The 23,682-nt window shown below is 43.0% G+C and overlaps 1 protein-coding gene across 2 annotated transcripts in view; it reads left to right on the forward strand.

Moving 5' to 3' along the window:
• Window positions 1-3,201: 3,201 nt before the first annotated feature.
• slc35f3b (solute carrier family 35 member F3b) overlaps window positions 3,202-23,682 on the forward strand; it is a 70,681-nt gene continuing 50,200 nt past the window's right edge. The window contains exons 1-2 of one of the 2 annotated variants that reach the window (XM_042333404.1): window positions 3,202-3,248; window positions 3,632-3,861. In XM_042333404.1, coding sequence (XP_042189338.1) covers window positions 3,202-3,248; window positions 3,632-3,861 — 277 coding nt within the window. Of the gene's footprint in view, window positions 3,249-3,554; window positions 3,915-18,933; window positions 18,970-23,682 lie in introns of those variants that run through there. The other variant, XM_042333405.1, reaches the window with a different exon arrangement.

The following is a 23,682-nucleotide window of genomic DNA, read 5'->3' on the forward strand; positions in this document are numbered from 1 at the left end:
ATTTATGTATATATGGACCTAATACCTATCTCTGGGGGAACACCACTGCATACTTCCTCCAGTCTGAAAAACAACCATTCACCACTACCCTCTGCTTTCTGTATGCTTCCTGGTCAACACCCCCCCCACAATCATAGTACCAAACTGTTTCTTACATGAGACCAGTGTCCTAGATTTGGCCTTAATTATCCTTTGTGGTCATCTATTCCAGATGTCAATCACTCCTGTGAAAAAAATATTTCCTCATGTCTATTCTAAAATGCTTCTTCATAATTCTGCACTCTCTTGGTCTGCTGCCTTGGCAAATCTGAAGATTGTTCTGAGTTTACTCTCTATCCCATTTAGCATCTTATATAGATCTATAAGATGCCCTCTTAGCATTTCTTTTCAAGGCTGAGGTCCTAGATTATATAATTGTTCCTCATAGTTCATTCTTTCAACACTGGGGATGAACACTGTTGCTCTCCTCTGCACTGTTTCTGGGGCCCTCATTTCCTAGTGAGTGACCACAATCTGTACTACTATTCAAGGTATGGTCTGACCAGAGAATTGTATCATTGAGTATGAAATCCAGGGATCCGATCTCAACTGATTTGGCATCACACAGTCCAGCATCCTGCTACCTTTATTTATCGCTGCCTTACACTGTTTGGAGATGATCAACAAATGAATTACCTAATACTCTCGATTACTTTCAACTTTCAAATTCTACTTCAAACATATTTTTGGGGCCTTCCTGTATGCATGCATGATTTTATATTTATGGATAACAAACTTAATTTACCAAAGATCGGCACAAGCATATCAAGCTGTCGAGCTTCCTCCACAAACCTTTGCCGCTTCCCTGACTCCACATTAACTCTGTGTCATCTCCACTCTGAGATGCTGCCCCACATGAAGTGTGCTGTATAAATGCAAGTTGCTGTTGTTCCAAATTTATCTGCTGTTGCTTGCACTGAGTCTGAATCCAGATCATTAATGTACCAGAAATATGAATCATAAACAATGTCAAAATGTCAGTACAGTATTTCACTTACAAAGACATTTGGTTCACGGTCAGAGAATGACAACCAGGTAAATTAACCCCATCAGGAGTTGGAGTCGATCTCAGAAAACCACTACACTAGAAACATAACAATCTTATTAAAACGCAATTCATCAACATACCAAGAAACATACAAAATAAAATGAGCACCCTGATGTCTTTATTCATTTAAAATTTAATGTTTGAGATATTCTGTGCAGTGAGGCGTTTTCCTTTGCTCTCAGTTTTTCGTTGCGTCAAATCTGTCATGTCTTGAACACAGTGACCTGGAAGACTGAGACTGAGACTGAGAATCGCTGTTTTTGTTTCTTTGCACAATGTACCTCTACTGCTGGACCTCACCTGAAACCAGTCCATGCTGACATGTTTCTTAACTTGTTTCTCAAATGTTTTTTCCTCCCATCCCCACCCTGTCACCCCAAGGCTACATCCTTGGCCCCCTTCATTTCCTTATCTACATGCTCCCTCCCAGCGATGTGATCAATAAACATGGGGTCAACTTCCACATTTATGCAGATGACACCCAATCTACTTCTCCTCCTCCAGCTGCACTCCCAGTCATGCTGATGTCCAGTCAGCTTGTTTGATGGATATCAAGCCCTGGAGGAGGGCAAATTTCCTGCAGCTGAATGTCGGCAAGATGGAAGCCCTACTCTTTGGCTTCCATCATTATCTTCTCTCCTGAGGATCTGAACTCCTCAACTTCCCTGGGCTCTCCCTCAGACTCACCAAATGCGTGCGCAATTTAGGTATCAGGTTCAATCCCCAGCTTTCCTTTCTAACCCCACATACGTTCTCTGACCAGGACCGCTTTTTTCCACCTCCGTCACATTGACGGCCTCCGTCCGTACTTCACAACCAACGTGGCCGAAACCCTCGTCCACGTCACTTCCTGGCTAGACTATTCCAAGGCCCTCCTCGATGGTCTCCCCAGCTTCACCATACGCAAAATTCAATTAATCTAAAACTCCACTGCCCGGATACTTACCACACAAAACTCTATACACCCATCACACCAGTCCTTGCCAGGCTGCACTGGCTCCCAATTACCAAACAGATTGACTTCAAGATCTTCACACTAATTTTCAAATCCCTTCATGCCCTCACACCTCCCTATCCAACCCACTTACCGCCCATTTCCCCACCTGTTGCCTCCGCTTGGCTGGCTCTGGCCTCCTGTTTGCCCCTCGTCCCCTCCACTCCACCACCAGCAGCCGTGCCTTCAGCCACTACACTCCGAAACTCTGGAATTCTCCCTCAATCCCTCGTTCTTGCACCCTCCTTCCCCATTTTCAAGTCCTGTCTGAACACTTTCTTTTTTGATCGTGCTTACGGTGACCTTCCCCCTCCCTCTCTCCCTGGCTCGGTGTCAGACTCCATCAATGTCAAGAGGGATGCTACTCAGTGCGATGGGTGCTATGTAAATGCAAGTTGTTGTCATTAACTTAAATGCCACATTTCACCCACAAAATACACAGTTAACCCACTTTACAATATATTCTGTGAAGCGCTTTGAGACATCTCAATGACGTGATAAGACGCTATATCAAATGCAAGGACTATTATTATTATTATTAAGAAGAATAGCAGCTAGAGAGCAGGGCAGGATGGATACCGATTGTCCCTCTGTCTAACCTACTTTGCCCCTGGCAGTCTGTGGGTGGGATTATTCCCTCTTGAAATTGTTGTGAAAATTGTTCCACTGAGTGCTTGGGAATGCATTTCACAATATTCCGACCAAGCAAGTGACGATTGGGGGAAGAAGTGGGTCAGGAAGCATTGCAGGATGGAGAGCTCTGTGTGCACGTGTAAGATTCCTGTTAAAACCTGTGTTTGTGCTGTGAGTGTGGAGTGGAGGCGAGCACTGCCCCTCAGTGACTTTGGTCTGAGACCTCCCCAGCCCTGATTCAAGCTCATTGCCTTCTTCTACAGGAGGAGAGTGGGGGGGGGGGGGGGGGGGGGGGCATCAGCTGACAGGTGGAGAGGAGGAGGGAGGGAGAGAGTGAGAAAAACACGAGGAGCTAATGCTTGCCTTGGCATTGCTCTGAAGGCAGCGTTGACATCAGGTTGGCTCAGCGCTGCTGCCTGTGCCACTTTGCAAGAGCGACTCATCCCTGTTCGAGCACTCGCTCCAACGCTCCCCTCCTGCCTTTCATATGGGGATCAGAGAGTTTCCAGACAGCAGGAAAAACACCTCTCTCACGTAAGTAAAAGCTTTACAGCGAACGAGGAGACTGACCCTCCCCGGGAAGCTCACTGAGGGCATTGACACAGACAGACGTGCAAGACTTGAGCAATGATACATCCAGTTGTTCGATTGACGAAGTTGTAAACGCACATATAAATCTAAATCCTATGTAAAGTGCACACATATACGTGGTCAACTCACACGGATCAGTGGCTTAAAATGATGCATAGATCCCCCTCCCCACCACCACCACCACACACACACACACACACACACACACACACAAAGAGAAAGGTATTTACAATGTACTCACACGGTCACGGTGCACTGGAATCGACAGCTCTTTCAATGCAGACCAGTGGGGTTTATTGACGCTGCATTCGTTTTATTTCGTGCAGAATAATGCGAAGGTCTCCAGATGTGAGTCCCAGAAGATTGTCGGATATCAGCCCTCAGCTCCGGCAGCTCAAATACCTGGGGGTGGACGAGTCCATTAAAGAAGATCTCAAATCGTCCAGATCGTTTGAGGACCTGAACAGCGCTTCCATCGGTCTCACCTCCATAGAGGAGAGGATTTTACGAATCACTGGGTATTACGGCTATCAGCCCTGGACTGTCAGCTACACCAGTGAGTCCGACCTTACCATCTGCTCTGTCCTCTCTCCAAAGGAGGGAGTCGATGTGGGTTACATTAGATTTGATTGTGGTTTGTTTATTTCACAACCCGGTGGGTTTCTCTCCCCCCCTCTCTCTCTCTCTCTATATATATATATATATATGTATATATATATCTTGGAAAAAGGAGCAAATTTTGCAATTGATAAGTAAATGGTATTTCCTTCCAATGTAAGTGGCTTTGAAGTCGACCTCTGTCCTTCACCTGTGTGAAGTGCAGCACAGCTGTAGGTCGAGACTCTTGTCTTCTGTGTGTCACAGTCTGGGGAAACTTAAAAGTTTGTGTGCAAAGAGAGAAAGGATAGAAAGTGCTTGGACCCCAGACTCCTCTCCCACTTCTGGGGGTGGGGGGTGGGGGGGGGTCTAAAACGCCGCCTTGTGGCCATTGCTGGAATAGCCGCTTGGTTGGAGGATGATTGGATTGCTATTTTTTTTGCTGGAGTGCTAAATCCTGTCATTTTAAGGATGTTTCACCACGTAAATTTTTCATGACATGAATGTTATGCATTCTAAATGAAGTTGATAGGATGTGTGAAACACTCCATTAGTGGAAATATCTGATGTTTGCCAACAGTAATCCTTGATAAGGATTTCAACAATTTACTGTTACATTCGCCTACAAAATACACAGTCACTGAACTTTACAGTAAATCATGTGAAGGGCTTTGAGGTCATCCTAACATGAAAGGCATTATATCAAATGCAAGTTACTTTATTAAACCTGGACCTCCAACTCTATCTCTCTGCCTCCACCCTTCTCTCCAGCACCACTGCTGTCCTGACAGAATGTCTGTCAGACATTAAGTCCTGAATGAGAGCTAACTTTCTTCAGTCAAACGTCAAGAAGTCCGAGGCTCTCCTGATTGGCTCCCGTCAGTGCCTCCACACTTCAGGTGCTGACAGTATCACCATCAATAATAATAATAATAATAATAATAATCCTTGCATTTGATATAGCGCTTTTCACGTCGGGAGGACGTCCCAAAGCTCTTCACAGAACACACTGTAAAGTGAATTGACTGTATATTTGTGGGCGAACGCGGCAGCCAATTGCGCACAGCAATGTCCCACAAACAGTCGTAGATTGAAAATGACCAATTTATTATTGGTTTTGGTTTTGGAGGGATTATTATTAGGCTCTGTGTGGAGTAAGGAAACTTGCCCAAGGTTTCGCCCTCTGCCTGGAATTGAACTCAGGTCTCTCGCTTGCAAAGTGAGTGCTCTAACCACTGAGCTACAGGACTCCATGGTTGCACACTCCACCTTGCTAAGCCAGTCCGGAACCTTGGAGTCTTGTTTGTCCCTCAACTATCCTTTCTACCCCACATCCGCGCCATGATCCACTCTGCTTTCCTCCACCTCAGCAACATCGCCCAGCTCCGCCATTGTCTTACACTGCAGCACACCGAGACCCTCATACATACATTCATAACATCCAGGCTTGACTATGCAAACTTCCTGCTTGTCGACCTCACCAACTCTTCCCTCCATAGGCTGCAGATTATCCAGAACTCTACAGCCCATGTCATTTCCTCCACCAGGATCTGTGATCCTATCACCCCCATCCTCACCTGACTCCATTGGCTTCCCATCATACAGAGGATACAGTTCAAGATCCTGTTCCTCACCTTCAAAAGTTTCCATGGCCTTGTTCCTTCCTACCTCTGCGACCTTCTAAACCCCTACCATCCTGCTCACTCCCTCTGCTCAGCGGGCTCTGGTCTGCTTCACATCCCCCGCCTCACCCACCCAACCATTGGCAGGCAGGCCTTCTGCCATTCTGCCCCAACCCTCTGGAACTCCATCCCACAGTCCCTCTGCTGCACCCCCTCCATTGCCTTCTTCAAGACCAATATCCAGACCGTCCTCTTTGACCGTGCTTTCGATTACCCTGCTTCCCACCCACCTCCCAACCCCCTGGCCTCCACCCTCCCCAATCCCAACTCCTAGCTCGGGTCTGAAACGCTGACTGTCCAGCTCCTTGGGATGTCCTCCCGACGTGAAAGGCGCAATACAAATGTAATTTTGTTGTTGTCGTTGGAATGTCAGCTGCACCAGTGAGTTCCACATCCCTTCTCTCATGATTAATGGAGAGCTACTATGGTTTGAATTGTATCGTGTTTATTTCATGCTACATTTCATTTTGCTTCATGGCTGTTCGTGAGACATTGCTATGTGCAAATTGGCCGGCAAGTTCACCCACACAAATGCATAACTCCACTTCACATTAAATCCTGTCAAATTCTTCAGTTGCACCACAGCCTACCCTCCAGACCAGCAATCATTATCCTGAAGTTACACCACAGATGTGGTAACACAAAGTTTTTAGCAAAACAATGCATCATTCCCTAACAAGCGAATAATATGTTTTGAACAATTCATACAGGAATGAGTTATAATCTTGCAACAGATTTTCATGGTCAATTTAAAACCAGCTTAACAGGCTTTATTGCCCAACTAGAATTAGTAACACATTCTGTACTGAGGTGTCCACATTAAGCACAGGAGTATCATGGGTTAGACTCAGATTAAAATTTCATCCACTTTGCTCCAACAGCATACTTATTCACAGCCACAAGAGAGAACTCCTCACTGAAACAATACAATACACATTTATATAATAATAATCCTTGCATTTGATATAGCGCCTTATCATGTCTTTGAGACGTCTCAAAGCGTTTCACAGAATATACCGTAAAGCGAATTGACTATATATTTTGTGGACGTATGCAGCAGCGCACAGCAGTATCCCACAAACAGTCATGGATTGAAGGGACCAATTTTTTTTTGAAGGAATTATTATCCCCAGAAAAGCAATTCACCAATCAACTAACAACTGGGTTCCTATTTACTGTTCCACCATTCTATTACATCATGGCTGATGTACCTCAACCCAATTTTCAGGTCTTCTAGACATCTCAAAGCGTTTCACAGAATATACTGTAAAGTGAATTGACTGTACATTTTGTGGGTGAAATGCGGCAGACAATTGCATACAGCAGTGTCCCACAAACAGTCGTGGAATGAGTGACCAAATTTTTTTTTTTTTGAGGGATTATTATCCCGGAAAAGTGACCTGTCAATCGACTAACAACCGGGTCCCTACTTACTGCTAGGTAAACAGAGGCGTGTGGAGTAAGGAAACTTGCCCAACATTTCACCCTGACGGGAATCAAACCCAGGTCTCTCACTTGTGAGGTGAGTGCTCTAAACCACTGAGTTACAGGATTCCACAAAGTCCTGGATGGAGAGCCAATGAAGCCGAGCATGATCACGGAGCCTTGTGCAGGAGGGGACACAGAGTTCTGAGTAGTCTGCAGGTTGGGGAGGGCTCAGCTGTGCAGTCTGGTGAGCAGGATGTTGGAATAGTTAAGCCTGAAAGTGATAAAAGTGTGAACCAGTGTGATATTTCTATTTCCCACATCAGTTTTATGTTCTTATAACTTCTAAGTGAAATTGTCAATTGCATTTGATATAAAAGTCTTTCATCCCACAGTCTGGGGTGATTTGTCACACATACGACCATGCACTCTCCCAGGTTATTTTTCAGCCAAACTGTCTTAACATGTAAGACAAGAGTTGTATTAACTTCCACTTTTCATCACACAATACAAAACTGGACAGCAAATTCTTCTCTTTGTAATGTTTGGCACAGTGGGAAGTGGGAACCTTTTGGTGACAATATTACAATGTGTGAAAAAATAAATGAAGAAAACTGAGCTGATGGTAGAGCTGTGTCGAGGAGTCACGGGTTGTGATTCATCCTGTTTAAAGCTAACTCCTGATTTGTGCTTTGTGTCCTATCATGTTAAAACATCTCAAAGCACTTCACAGGATTTACTCTAAAGTGCAATGAATATTTTTTTAGGCAAACACGGCAACCAATTTGCGCACAGCAGTGTCCCATAAACAGCCATGAGACCAATTTTATTTGTGGACATTAAGGATCCTATAGCAGTTCGAAAAAGGGAAGAGCGTTTCTCTCAGTGTCCTCGCCAACAATACTCCAAATAGATTATTCACCTCCTGACTGTTTGTGGTATGTTCTGTGTGCAAACTGGCTGTCTCGTTTGCCTGGCTCAGTTGGTAGCTCTCTTGCCTCTGAGTCACAAGGTTATGGACTCAGGGAAAAAAAAGGACATTGAGTGCTAGGGGTGTGCTGCATTCTTTATATGAGACTTAAACCAAGGTCCCATCTGTTTGTTAAAGATCCCATGGCACTGCTCGCAAAGAGAAGGGAGTTTCTCATGCTGCCTGGAGCAACAATCCCCCAATAAAATAGTTCATTCATTTCATGGCTGTTGTGGGACATTGCAGTATGCAACTAGATTATGTGATGACACGCTATATTCCCAGGCCAGACAAAATCTTAGGCAACCTTACTCCACACACCCCTCTTACCTAGCAGTAAGTAGGAACCTGGTTGTTAGTTGATTGGCAGATCACTTTCTGGAGAGTAATAAACCGTTCAAAAAGAAAATAATAATTTGGTCACTCAATCCATGAGTGTTTGTGGGACACTGCTGTGCGCAATTGGCTGCTGCGTTTCGTCCACAAAATATACAGTCAATTCACTTTATAGTATATTCTGTGAAGCGCTTTGAAATGTTTCAATGACATGATAATAATAATAATCCTTGCATTTGATATAGCACCTTATCACATCTTCAAGACTATATCAAAGGTGCTAAATCAAATGCGAGGATTATTATTACATATCAAAATGCAAGGATTATTTACAAAATACACAACTACTCTTAACAGTAATTAGTGTGAAGCATTCAAGACATTTTGACATTATAGGCGCTACCTCAAAATCAAATGCAATTATAGCATTATATTGATTATATTGAAAGTCGGAAATGGGTGACTTTCCACCTTTTCTTTATGATGAGTGGATATAAATTGGGAAAATGTGCTGAACAACTTTTGTTTTTTTTTCCACTCTGTTTTAAAAACAATTCTTACAATTTGAGGCCTCATTCAGGTGCATTATTCACTGATGAAGAGGGCAGCTATCTACCATCACTGCTCCATCACCAGCATTGAGATGGTTCATGAGAAGGAACAGGTTGACTCACATTCTGATTTCCTTCCTCCTTCTCCCTTAAGGTGAGGAAGCACTTACCTTCCGCTCTACCTCTGGCCATTCTACATTTGAGAAGACAGTGTCTAGGGAATGAATGAATGTATTGTATTTTCTGAATAGACAGATACTAGTGGAGTCCTGTAGCTCAGTGGTTAGAGCACTTGCCTTGCAAGCGAGACACCTGAGTTCAATTCCAGGTAAGGCGAAACCTTGGGCAAGTTTCCTTACTCCACAAGTCTAATAATAATCCCTCCAAAACAATAATAAATTGGTCATTTTCAATCCATAGCTGTTTGTGGAACACTGCTGTGTGCAATTGGCTGCCGCGTTTCGCCCACAAATATACAGTCAATTTACTTTACAGCATATTCTGTGAAGTGCTTTGAGACGTCTAGAGAACGTGAAAAGCGCTATATCAAATGCAAGGGTTATTATTACTAGATTGTTGTAGATTGTTGTGTGGATGAGTGAGTGAGGATTGATCCATGGACATGGTTTAAACTTTAAGATCATCCAAAATTTTGCGAAGCTCAATCTTAATTTTGACACCAGTTTCCTCCAGTTCTTAGAAAAGAGTGCAGGAAAACAGCTTTATAATTAGCATTGCATTAGTACATTTACAAAATCCAAACTATAAGACACTGATCTTAAGAGTAGGAATAGGAGAAATATCTGTACTAACGTCTTACACGACAACCCGGGAGTGATGTACATATGTGTGGAGGATTCTCCCTGGAGATGACTAGATGGGGGAATTAATTTTTAAAATTCCTTCCTACCTAACACTGTGTAACAATTTGCAACACTTAAAATTTTGCTTTTCCTGACAACACTTAGCAGTGAATTAGCATGTCTTCGACATGACAGGCTTAGTCTGTCAGGCTTTCACAATAGGAGGTAGCTTCATCTGAGGAGCCCATTTATTATTTGTTTAAAATTGGTTGCTGTGTTTGCCCACAAAATACACAGAGTTACACCATGTTACCATATATCTTGTGAAGTGCTTTGAGGAGTCTTGATGACATGATAAGGTGCTATATGCAAGGCTTGTTATTATTGTTATATAAATGTTCACATGAATGATTGCAGAAATGATCATTAAGAAATCCTTTGAATGGCTGATTGATGGAGATTGTGTATATCTAAATGGATTGCTAACCTGGTGATGCTTGTAATGCTTCTTATTGTCTTTGCTTTGCAGTTTGTTCCCTTGTGGGATTATGAGCGACACACTAAAACTATAGGGAGGAGAAATGTGTGCCTGGCGTATTTGGGAGCCATATGAGAGAAAAGTTCAGATAACGCAGTGACCACAGTAACATTAATAAAATAGAGATACAAGAAACATAGTTCCTGAGTGAGAGAGGATGAAGGCAGAAGGAATATTCACCTATCAGTCGAGCTTTTTCTTGTGTTAATTTCAGGAATATGAGAAAGGTGCCAGAGGAGTCTGCCTAGATACAAGAGCAGCTTTCTTTTAGACTTTGGATTGATATAAGCTTCTATTTTGGTATTCAAGAAGTGCTGCAACTATTTGAATAAATGCTTACGTAAGATTTTTTTAAAACAATTGCCAAAAGTGCAAGCTGTTACCTTTAGAATATTCCTAAAGAAGAAGCCTGGTTATCTTTTTTTAAATAAGACTTGTGGAGTAATTTCTAGAGACAAAGAAAAAGATGACAGGAAATATAGCTAAATATGGCAGTAATATTGCTCAAATGTCATATGTTTTCTGTACCACATTAGCAGTGGGAGCTGAAGAATGTGAGAAACCATATGTATGTTTGTTGGTTAAGCTCCAGTTCAGCCACTGTGGACACATAATTCTAAATGCATTTATTTATAAGAAGTAAGTAATAAATCACTGTGAATTCCAGATCTGCTGAGAACACTATAAAGTCTGAAAATTTATAATTTGGATCAATTCTATCTGACATACCTATTGAAATAGCTTTTCTATAAATGTAATTTTGTTGTTGTTCATTAAAAAATGGAAAGCAGTAAATCTACTTGTCCCTATTTAAAAAGCTGGGACACTAATTTGTACACTAAACTAAACAGTGTAGTAGACCAACAAGACTTTCTACTCAGACCTAAAGCTAATCCATGAGTATTCATGGCGAAAAATTCCTGGTGAACATTCATCTTGTTGACCATAATCGTGATTCATGGACAGAATGTTTTTCCATAGACGTCCCTATCCAACAAGAAAATAGCTGGCCATTCAGGAGAATTCAAGCATGCAACAATTTTCAGTGGATGGAATGATTTGATTTAAACAGAGAATACCCCTCAGCTAAGCAAACACTGTGCCAGACGCAGATACAGAGCTAAAGTGAACAGTGCTAAAGTGAACATGCTTCTCATCACATGTAGGGTTAAAGCAAAGAGCACTGTACTGAAATGTTTATCATTTTTTTTCATAGCTCTTGATTAATAGAATTTTTTGCTTTGAAAATTATTTCTATTTTCTACCCTTCACCTAATTTGCATCTTTCAGCTGAGTTCGCTGAGTAGCAATCAAAATCGGCCACATTGGCTGATTTTTATTTTTCTCTTCCTAGCCTGGGGAATTAGGGACAATTATACCACTCTACTGCTGTCCCAGATCAGCAGTCTCAGCATTGACTGGGAATCAAACCTGCAACCTTCTGGTTTGTATAGCATAGTGCTGCATTGGCAGTGGTTTCACCCACTGGGCCACAGAGATTGTAGTGCACTGTTCTTTGCATGAAATAGTTCACATTGTGAAGATAATCCAATGTATGCTGTGTTACTGTAAGATTTTATTTAAGGGTATTCATAGAATCATAGAATTATACAGCACAGAAGGAGGCCATTCGGGCCATTGTGTCTGTGCCAGGTCTTTGAAAAGAACTGTCCAATTCAATCCTACTCCCCCGCAATCTCCCCATAGCCCTGCAAACTTGTCCTCCCCAAATAATTATCTATTCTTCAAGAGAATCCTGGGTTTAATAAGCCGATGATGATTACAATAATAGTGATAATAATAATTATAATAATCCTCACATTTGGTACAGTGCCTTTTATGTCAGGAGAATGTCCCAAAGCGCTTCACAGGATTTACTGTGAAGTGGAATAAATGTTTATTTTGTAGGCGAATGTTATAGCTAATTTGTACACAGCAATATCCCATAAATAGCCATGAATTGGATTCACCCATTTTATAGGGAATTTGGTGGCCAGGACACCAGGAGACAGAAACTCCCTTCTATTTACGAATAGTGCCATGAGATCTTTAACGTCCACCTGAACAAGCAGACGAGACCTCAGTTTAACGTCTCATTCAAAGACTGGCTCAACAATAACAACAACTTGGATTTATATAGCGCCCTCACAGTAATGGATCCCGGGGCCGAGCCAGGGGGAGGGGGAAGAAGGTGACCAAAGGCACAGTCGAAAAGAAAGGTCTTTAGCTGAGACCTGAAAATAGGAAGAGAGGGGGCGAGACGAAGGGAGTGAGGAAGGGAGTTCCAGAGCCTCGGGGCTCCTCCGACAATACAATACCCCCCAGAACTGCATTGGAATATCATCTTAGACTAGGTAATTCCAAGTCCCGCTGTGGGGCTTGAACCCACAATTTTCTGACTCAGAGCTGAGAGTGCTACTAATGTGCCAGGTTAACACACCTGATGAAAGGAGATGACAGATTAGGTTCTTCAATTAGAGTATTTTTATTGGGAAACTTTTTATGGGTGAGGGGTTCACTCCATAAAGCAGAGCACCAAGATAGCAGGAGAGAAGATGCTGTGGATCTGGAAGAAGGAGTTAGGTGTCATGAAGGTTGCATTATGAAAGACTCCCAGAGGAAGAGAAGATTGGGAGAATATGCAAATTAGCTGCCATATTTGCCTACACAATACACCGTCACTATGCTTTGAGATATCCTCCTGATATGAAACCCAAGCCATCAAATACAAAGATTTATTTATTAGAATTCTTATTGACTTGTGAAGGAACTCCCAAACCATAACTTAGATTCCATTTGCATCTTTTGTAAAAAGTGTTTTCTATTATGAACTGAGCATAAGTACTGGAAATCGCATGATGCTTGTGGTGTAAATGAAAGAGCATTGAAAGTAGTTAGAAACTTTGATTTGAAGAGGTCTGGCATCTAATGGCAGATACTGCACCGTTCTTCATACTGAATTAGCAATAAGTATATGCTTCAAGAAATTCTGACTTTCAAGACTGTTTGTATAATAATAATAATAATCCTTGCATTTGATATACCGCTTTTCACGTCTTCTAGACGTCTCAGAGCACTTCACAGAATAGACTGTAAAGTGAATTGACTGTATATTTGTGGGCGAAATTTACCAACTCTTAATCCCTTTCAGTGTACAAATCAAATAGATGAATTGCTCTTATACAGAAAGCTGAGTAATGTCATATTACGTGCACTGTTGAGGTGTTTGTGAATAATTGAATGGGTGAAATTGAACATGACTCCATTTTAGCTTTAACTCCAGTAAGTGTAGAGTAGCCACCTATCTCTGATTGAATGAATGCAGCACCTCCACCACAGCCATCATTGGTTAGTGTTGCACAAAGCAATACAAATTTCAATGACTATTAACGCATAAGAAATCTCAAAGTCAAGTGGCTTGAACATTTTAACTGCAAAGACATTTGTTTAGATTGAATCTGAATCAGACCTGTGAGGACCGGATTCTCTTTGTGACTTTCAGATTTTACTGTAATTGCTTTCAAGGCTCCAATAGTTGCTGTTGTGCTGATCCCACTCGGTATTATTATAGGTCCTGGGAGAGATGATTTCTTCAGGCTTCTTTTCTATGCTATATTGTGATCTGTTGATGTTGCATGAGCCAAGGGCTGCTATTATGATCAACTGGGATTCAAATACTCTGAAAAATAACACTACAGGCATCAGCAGAGTTGTAACAGGAATGGAATAGAACTGTAAAATTAGACCAATATACCAAGACAGCAGGACATCAGGTCACAAACTGAAGTTTGCGAATGGTAATTTAGAAGAAACACTAAGAAGTATATTTTTACAATATTAATCAACAGCTGGAACAGGTTATCAGGAAGGGTGGTTGAAGCCAGGATGCTGGACCAATTTAAGAACTTAATGCTGTGATGGGAAGACAGTAGGTTTTCTGAAAGGATACAATCACACTCAATTCACGTACCACATTTAAAATCACAGTCTAGGTTGACACCAGACAGCAGTGCTGGGGGAGGGCTGCATTGTCGGAGGTGTAGTACTTCAGATGACACATTAAACCCAGGTTCTCTCTTGCCTGTTCAGGTGGACATTAGAGATGCCTGACACGGTTTGAAAAGAGAAAGATGTTTCTCCAGTTTCCTGGCCAACAGATAATAATTGATCATTCACATAAGAACATAAGAATTTGCTTGGCGAAAGAAGACCAAGGTCTATCTACTTCGCCACCCACTACCCACTCCCTCCGGTTGACTGGCTCCAGCCTTCTGCATGACCCTCGTGCCCTCCATATCACCATCAGTAGCCACACTTTCAGCCAATACGCCCCGAAAATCTGGAACACTCTTCCTCTATCCCTCCATCTTGCCTCTTCCTTTCCCATCTTCAGGTTGTGCCTGAAGACCTTCCTCTTCGACCGTGCTTACAGTCACCTCCACCTCCCTCCTGGCTCAACATCGTGCTCCGCCACTGTCAAGTACTCTGGGGCGCTACCCTGCATGAGGGGCGCTATATAAGTGCATGTAAACTAAAACTTTTAACAAAACAACACTGGGGGATTCTTGGCCATCAATCCAATACTGCGTGCTGATAACAGGAAATCCAATGTGTGGCATAGTCAGTTATTTGGTATGGTCACTAAGAAGAGCATTGAGGAGTGAGTCCTCTTCAGATCTAGGCGATATGTTAATTATTTTAAGGTCACGAAATTCACTGCACGTATTAATTATCACATAAGCATTAATTACTGCATCACAATTCACACCAGTTTATCTCTGACACTTTCAGAATTAGTGTTTTGGAGCCAAGGCAAGAGAGACACCTACATTCAGATTTATCGGATTCTCAATTCACAGCATCAAAGTTACCACAGCTCTGCATCAAGGCAGTGACATGAAAACACTAGCATGAATATTTTAAAATCTTTGTGGGAGTTCTGTCCAACTGAGAGTGGCATTTACCAGCACAAGGTTATAAATCTCTATAGCAAACCAACAATAGGAGGAGAATACAGTGTCTATGGCAATGCTTGTGTGTTGGTTGCATCATTTAAAAGCAATGATGAGCTCGGGTGTAGCTGCTCTATTTTTCTGTTTTTTCAGATCTTGTAAAGACTTTGGATGAGATTTCTATTCGGCTCTGTGAGAAAATTTAATCAATTGGGATATTTCCACGTAGAATAATTTATAAAATTCCACTATTATTTTCAGTGCATTCTCTCGGGTAGTTTAGTCCCTAGCCATCTTGTTAAAGGATTAGAATTGCTCAATTAATTCTCAGTTTCGTATGCGTGAAGGAATCTTGAAACTACTCTTCCAAATTTTAGGAAAGTCACAAGCCGTGGATAAACGTTTATAGGTTCTAACTCGCAGGCAACCTGTTATAAGGCGATTGTCTGGACCACTGTCTCGGGCAAAACGCGAAAAATGGCCAACTTCTAGGTCATCAGGTCATGACTGATGTAACTTGCTGGGTGCTACGCTTGTGTGAGAAGCACAGTTGATGTCACTTCCTTCAGTAGGTGACATCAGCAGTGCTTCCTGCATGTAGTGCACGTGTGCAGCAAAGCAGGAAGTGACATTAGCACATCACCACAACAACAACAACAAATTACATTTGTAAAGCACCTTTCACATCGGAAGCATATCCAAGGTGCTGGACAATAAGGGATTTGGACTTGTGCATCCATGAATGGTGGAGTGTGCATCCATGGATGGTGATGCTGTCAGTACCTGAGGTGTGGAGGCGTTGACGGGAGCCAATCAGGAGGGCCTCGGTCTTGTTGATGTTCAGCTGGATGTATGGAACTCGCTACCCCAAAGGGCTGTTGACTCTCAGTCCTTGAACATATTCAAGACTGAGATAGATAGATTTCTTATTGCGAAAGGGATTAAGGGATATGGGGATAAGGCAGGGTCAGGTTATTAGCTGGAGTTAGATTAGAAGATCATCCATGATTGAATGGTGGGGCAGGCTCGAAGGGCCGAATGGCTTACTCCTGCTCCTACATGTTATGTTATGGAAAAAGTTCGCTCTCATCCAGGACTTGATGTCTGACAGACATTCTGCCAGGACAGCAGTGGTCCTGGAGTCAAGGGTGGAGGCAGAGAGGTACAGTTGGGGGTCATCCATGTACATGTGACCCCATGTCTGTGGATGATGTCACCAAGAGGGAGCATATAGATATTGAAGAGGAGAGGATCAATGACCGAGCTCTAAAGAATGCCGCGCAAGATTGTGCGAGGGCTCGAGCAGAAGCAATTTGTGGAGACGGTGTGAAAGGTAGGATCTGAACCGGTCAAGGATAAACCATGAAGGGTGTGGTGAAAGGAGAGGTGGTGGAGGAGGACAGAGTGGTCAACAGTGTGACATCAACAAGACCACTGTTTTTCTGAATGCATTTTGGTTGATGTAATAATTATCACCAGTGATTGCTGCATTCCTCCCCCTCACCATATTGGATTTACTTTCACCCAGTGATGCAAGGGGATTGAAGATAACTGGATGTATGCTATCTCTGCTCTATTCAATGTATTAAGAATTTTTTCTTACACACTTGGGAAAGATCCTCTGAAATCTACTTGCAATGTTTTAGAAAATACTACTCAAAATCATCTCCATGCATTCACAGAGATCTTGAACATTTCCAATAGACTTGGATTTCAAAGAAATACAATTTATAGTCTCTGCATCCCTTGGTTTGGATTATTTGATTGTCAGAACAAAGGTATGCAGAAGCCAGAGGCAAGAAGGAGCACACAGAGGTTATGATAGCTCAATGACTGGTCTCAATAAAGTGAATGAAAGCTTGGTTTTGATCAGCCAATGTACAATTGCTCCAGGCTTTAACCTTGTTTGGTTACAGATCAGTTGCTAATGCAAAATTTTCCAGCCGACTGCATTTTAACTTTAGGCCGGGGATGGGGAGTGAAGCCATCCGATGAAATGTTAGTTGAGATCATTCTCATGATAGTGTCCTGATTGATGGAAATGAGCACTTGACCTGTGCAAATGAAGCCTGCTTTATCAGGCTCTCAGGCTAACGGGTGGATATGTTGATTCCATGTGAGTTACAACACGGACCTTAGAGAGATAAAAAAACAACGCGGGATGTGATAATTACAATATATAGTAATAATCATTACATTTGATGACATCCATGGGCTTACCCAACCCTATTTATTGAAACCTTACAAACTCACCCATTACCTCTGCTCTGCAGCCACCAGCCTGTTTCATCCCCTCTTTCCCCTCCCCACCCCGCCACCTTACTCACCCCACCATTGATGGTCAGGCTTTCAGCTTATCTGTCCCAACTCTCAGGAACTCCATTCAAGAGTCTCTTCCCTCAATTTCTTCAAGGTCAACCTCAAGTTCTTCTTCTTTGACCACGTCTTCAGTCATCTTTTTCCACCCCCAACCCCCTCAACCCCTAACCTCCCCAGTTACCACCCCCCAGCTTGGGTGCAAAGCCTGAACTGCCTGGAGCCTTGGGATGCCTTCCTGATATGAAAAGTGCTCGGTAAATGCAAACATTTATTGTTGTTGCTGTTTTTTCATATAGTGCATTTCACATCAGGAGAATTTACCTCTAAAGTGGTGCGACTCGACAATTGTGCTGAAGTCAGGAATGGCGAATTCCTACAAGCCAATAATTATTAGTGATAAATAAATAATTATTCTTACAATTGATATAGATCCTTTCACTCCGGGAAGACATCTTAAAGCTCTTTATAGGATATACTGCAAAATGCACTTACAGTACTTTGTAAGTGAAAGCAGCCCCCAATTTGCATGCAGCAATGTCCCGCAAACAGCCACACAACTAATTTTATTAGGGAGATTGTTGGCCAGGACACCGGGAGAAACTCCCTTCTCTTTTAGAATAATGCCATGGGATCTTTAATATCTACTGGAACTACATTAGAGTGTCGGTTTGTGTGAGTTCAAAGTCCCAACTTGGGGTTTAAACCCACAACCTTGTGACTTGGAGCCGAGAGCCCTAACTGGTTTAACTGCATGATCTGCTATGTGATAATTACCACCGGTATAGTGTAGGTGCCAAGTCAACACTGCTGACAACAGAGGGACAGGAAACAACTTCAATGAAACATTAAAATCTTCATGTGTTTTTTTCTAAACTTACGAATAAATGACTGTAACAATTTTCACAATTTCTTCTATAATGTTTTCATTGTAATACAGTATATTATGTAAACAAATATCGAAGTCGCTGGGAACACTCAGCAAGTCAGGCAGCATCTATGGTGAGTTAATGTTTCAGGTCCACAACCCTTCCTCTGAACTGGGGCATACATGTTGGGAAGGAGAGGCTTTTAAGGGCTAACAGAGTGAGGGGAGGCAGGGCAAGGAAGACAAAGGAGAAAATGGGGTAGAGGACAGGGGATGATGAGTTAAAGAGGTGTTAATGATGCCAAACAAAGTGGGGATTGCAACAAAGCAGGAGAACAGAGGTGTTAATACTGCAGAACAAAGGGGGGAGGTGAAGAATTTGCAGCAAAACAGGCAGATCAGGGAGAGAAAAGTGTGTCTGGGACCCAGATGATGTAGTAATGGTCACAGAAGAGGAGGAGGGAGAAGGTGAGCTGTTATGGTCTGAAATTATTGAAATCAACATTCAGACCAGAGGGCTGTAAGGTCCCTAGCAGATAAATGAGGGGTTGTTCCTCGAGCTTGCGTTGTGGCTCATTGGAACAGTGAAGGACACCATGGATGGAGAGGTCAGAGTGGGAGGCAGAGTTGAAATGGCAAGAAACTGGAAGCTCAGGGTTGTGCCTGCGGACAGAATGGAAGCGTTCGGCAAATCGGTCACCCAATCTGGGTTTGGTCTCCCCAATGTAGAGGAGACCACATCGTGAGCAGTGAATGCAGTAAACTACATTGGTGATAGTACATGTAAATCACTGTCTCATTTGAAATCTGTGTTTGGGGCCATGGACAGTGGTATAATGATAATATGGGAGGGAGGTGGTAAAAGGGTAGAGATTGCATCTCCTGCGCTGGCATGGGAAGGTGCCGGGGGGGGAGCAGAGGAACTGTTGGTGGTGATGGAGGATTGAACCAGGGAATCACGGAGGGAAAGGTCCCTTCGTAATGCTGAGAGGGGAGGGAAAGATATGTTTAGTAGTTGGGTCACACTGGAGAATAATTTGTTGGATGTTGAGGCTGGTGGGGTGGAGAATGAGGACCAGGGGTACCCTATCACGGTGCTGAGAAGAGGGGAAGGGGTGAGGGCAGAGTTGCGGGAAATAGGGTAAACACGGTCAAGGGCCCTGCCTACTACAGTGGATGGGAATCCTTGGTTGAGGAAAAATTAAGACTTTTCAGTTGCTCTGGCGTGAAAGGTGACATCATTTGCAGGATTTTGTGTTTTGTTTACAGTATATTATGTGTTTGGTGAGTTATTGTACACATCAAGGAGAGAGTTGGCACAGCTGGCAAATGGATTACTTGATCTGCTGTTGCCATCCACTGTCCTACCAAGATCCATCTAGCATTTGATAATGATCTCCTCTTTTACTTATATAATCTTGATTGAGGGTATAGAGATGCACAATGGGATAAAGAAAGGACAACTGGGAATATATTTTTAGTTATGCCACAAGGGGTCAGGACAAGAAGGCACATGTTTAGAGTTGTGATGGGCAAATTTAAGGCAGACACAAGGAAGTTCTCAGAGGTAATTGGCAGTTGCACCAGGCTACCAGAACATTGAATTAATTGAAGAAACAGTTTGATGTCGTAAATCGTTTAAGCCAGCGATACTGGGGCTCAATGCTGTCAGAAAGTGTTCAATTGCCTTCCACCAGCACAACAGCACCACCAATAGGCACTTGACAACTCTGCAAGTGCTTGTAAAGATGCTTAGAATGGTAGAGCATGGAAACAGGCCATTCGACCCAACTAGTCTGTGTCAGTAATAATAATCTTTTCATTTAATGCTGCTCTTTTCCCGTTAGGAAATTGTCTCAAAGCACCTCATAGGATTTACTATAAAGTGTAGTCGCTGTGTATTTTTGTAGGCAAACGTGACAGCCAATTTCTACACAGTAATGTACCCCAAACAATCATGAAATAAAATACCAATTTTTATCTGGTGATTACTAGCTAGGACACCACACTTTTGAATAGTGGGATTTAACGTCCACCTGAACAGGCAAACGAGACTTTTTTTTAAAAAAACATCTAATCTGAAGGATGGCACTTCTAACAAATGCAGCACTCCTTAGACTGTGACCACAATGTCCTGACATGGGGCTTGAACCCACAACCTTCTGACTCAGAGATGAGTGTCACCAACTGAGCCAGTCTGACATTACAAATACAGTACTGAAAATAATGGCTGAAAGGGCCTTGAGTGCCTGCTTTTCCTCAGAGAGCAGAATTCTGAATCTTATACATAAAGGTTGTTAGCAGAGAGTACATTTGCCCCTTAGAGAGTCAGGAATGGAATCAGGCTTTGAGACCTGTAATGCATTATTTGAAGTCTAGGACTCCATGAACATGTGTATGTATAGGTTACTGTTTAAAGTGAAAAATCTAAATGTTTTCTTTAAAAGAAGAAAAAATACCCGCCATGAGCAAAATGCCTAATGCGGCCTCCTGACATGGTTCATTACAAAATACACAGTCACTACACTTGACAATAAATTCCGTGAAGGATTTTGAGAATGTGAGAGGTGCTATACTAAATGCAGGGATTGTGTATTTATGTATTGTTTATCCTTGCTCCTAATTCAAGAACCAAATTGGTGAGTACAAATCAGACTATTGTATTCTCTAACCAAGATAAGTTGTCTATCACGTATTTCAGCAGCCATCCAGCAGAGAGCAACACAAGTCTATTTATTATGCTGAATGACTCCTGTACTAGTTGTAATTCTTGGTTATACAGTGGTCTTATAGTTAACTGTATTTAAACATTAAATATTAATAATCTTTCCATTTGACATAGCATCTATAATGTCAAAAAGTCTTAAAGCACTATACGTAATTGCTGTTTAGTGCAATTACTCTATTTGTGGATGCATTTCCCCTACAAATGAGTGTACTAATAATCCTTATATGTGGTATGGTGCCTTTCACATCAAAAGGACAGTCGAGCATTTCCACCTTAGTTGGGGGTGGGAGCTGACAGGGGTAGGGGTTGAGGTGAGTGGGAGGGGGAATTGGGTGGGGAGTGTCAAAGTGTTTCACAGGATTAGCGCCTTGGGACGTCCTCCCGACGTGAAAGGCGCTATACAAATGTAATCTTGTTGTTGTTGATATACTGTGGAGTGACTGTGTTTTACGAGCGAACCTTCCTTGTATATTCCTTCAATTCCAGCCTGCTTTGACTTACATCACCAGTAATTGTTTTGTACAGATCATATTAAAGTTTTAGTGCAGCATTCAGGAGACTTTAGTGACTCCTTCACTGCTTCAATCATTGAGAATGACTGTAATTCTTCAATAATCCAGTGCCTAAAATAACTGGGGCAATACAGTACAATTGCATTTATATGGAGTCTTTCACTTCGGGAAGACATCTCAAAATACTTAACACTGCACTCCAAGATGCTGCCTGTTTGAAGGGTGCTATATAAATGCAAGTTGTTATTGTTCATTGCTAGCTGGGGACCCAAGTTGGGGGTGGGAATCGAAGATGATCAAAAGCTGTTTGTGAGACATTGTTGTGTGCAATTTTGCTGCTATGTTTGCCTTCCAGTACACAGCCGGTCAATTTCACAGTAATTCCGTTGACGTGCTTTGAGACATCCTTCTGAGTTGATAGAGTTCTATAGCAAATGCAAGGATTATTATACTGGGCCTTCTTATGTTCAGATGTCACAAATAGCTGGACAGGTAACTGCAGACTGCAGTGACTGTATTTGTACCCAAACACTGGACCCAGAAACAGCAAGGAGGTGAATGACCAATTTATCTTGATGATTGATGGCCAGAACAAAAGAGAAACTTCTTGCTCTTTTTGAGAAACGTGACAGCATCCTTAACATCCACCTCAACAGGAAAATGAGCTATTCGCCTCCGCTCCGAAGGCTGGCACCTCCAATAATACAACGCTCATGGGGACAAAAAAGTAGATGAGATAATAATAGTAATAATAATCTTTGCCTTTATCCTCTACTCGCTGACGTCGTAAACCTCTCCCTGTCTTCTGGTACTGTTCCCATCCTTTTAAAAACTGCTGTCATCACTCCTATCCTTAAAAAACCCTCCTGGTCCCTTCTCTACTCCCTAACTGCCTCCTGGAATGAGTTGTTGCTTCTCAGCTTCGCTCCTTCCTCTCCCGCCACTCCCTTCTCAAACCCCTCCAATCGGGCTTCTGTGCCGCCCACAGCACAGAAACAGCCCTGGTCAAAATGATAAATGACATTCTGTCCATCTGTGATCAGGGCTCCTCTGCCTCCTCGTCCTCATTGACCTCTCTGCAACTTTCGACACAGTCAACCACTCTATTCTCATCCACCGTCTCTCCTCTGACCTCAACCTTCACGGTTCTGTCCTTGACTGGTTCAGATCGTGCCTCTCACACCGCCCCCACTTAATCTTCACAAATGGCTTCTCCTCTAGCCCCTGCATAGTCTCGTGTGAGGTTCCTCAGGGCTCTGTCCTTGGTCCCCTCCTCTTCAATATCTATATGGTCCCTCTTGGTGACATCATCCGCAGACATGGGGTCAACTTCCACATGTATGCGGATGACAGCCAACTTTCTTCAGTTGAACATCAACAAGACCGAGGCTCTCTTGATTTGCTTCTCAGCTTCGCTCCTTCCTCTCCCGCCACTCCCTTCTCAAACCCCTCCAATCGGGCTTCTGTGCCGCCCAGGACACAGAAACAGCCCTGGTCAAAATGACAAATGACATTCTGTCCATCTGCGACCAGGGCTCCCTCTGCCTCCTCATTCTCCTTGACCTCTCTGCTACTCTTGCCTCAACCTCACGGTGCTGTCCTCGATTGGTTCAGATCGTACCTCTCACACCGCCTGCACTTCATCTACTCAAACGGTTTCTCCTCTAGCCTCCGCACTTCTCGTGTGGGGTTCCTCAGGGCTCTGTCCTTGGTCCCCTCCTCTTCAATATCTATATGCTGCCTCTTGGTGACATCATCCACAGACATGGGGTCAACTTCCACATGTATGCGGATGACACTCAACTGTACCTCTCTGCCCCCACCCTTGACTCCAGGACTACTGCTGTCCTGACTGAATGTCTGTCAGACATCAATTCCTGGATGAGAGCTAACTTTCTTCAGTTAAACGTCAACAAAACTGAGACCTCCTGATTGGCTTCCGTCAGCACCTCCACACCTCAGGCGCTGACAGCATCACCATCCATGGTTGCACACTCTACCTGACTAAGCCAGTCAGGAACCTTAGCATCTTGTTTGAGCCTCAGCTATCGTGTCTACTCCACATCTGCGCCATGACCCGCTCTGCCTTCCCCCAGCTC

The sequence above is a fragment of the Callorhinchus milii genome, unplaced genomic scaffold (assembly GCF_018977255.1).
Source record: "Callorhinchus milii isolate IMCB2004 unplaced genomic scaffold, IMCB_Cmil_1.0 Scaffold3, whole genome shotgun sequence".
Classification (NCBI taxonomy): domain Eukaryota; kingdom Metazoa; phylum Chordata; class Chondrichthyes; order Chimaeriformes; family Callorhinchidae; genus Callorhinchus; species Callorhinchus milii.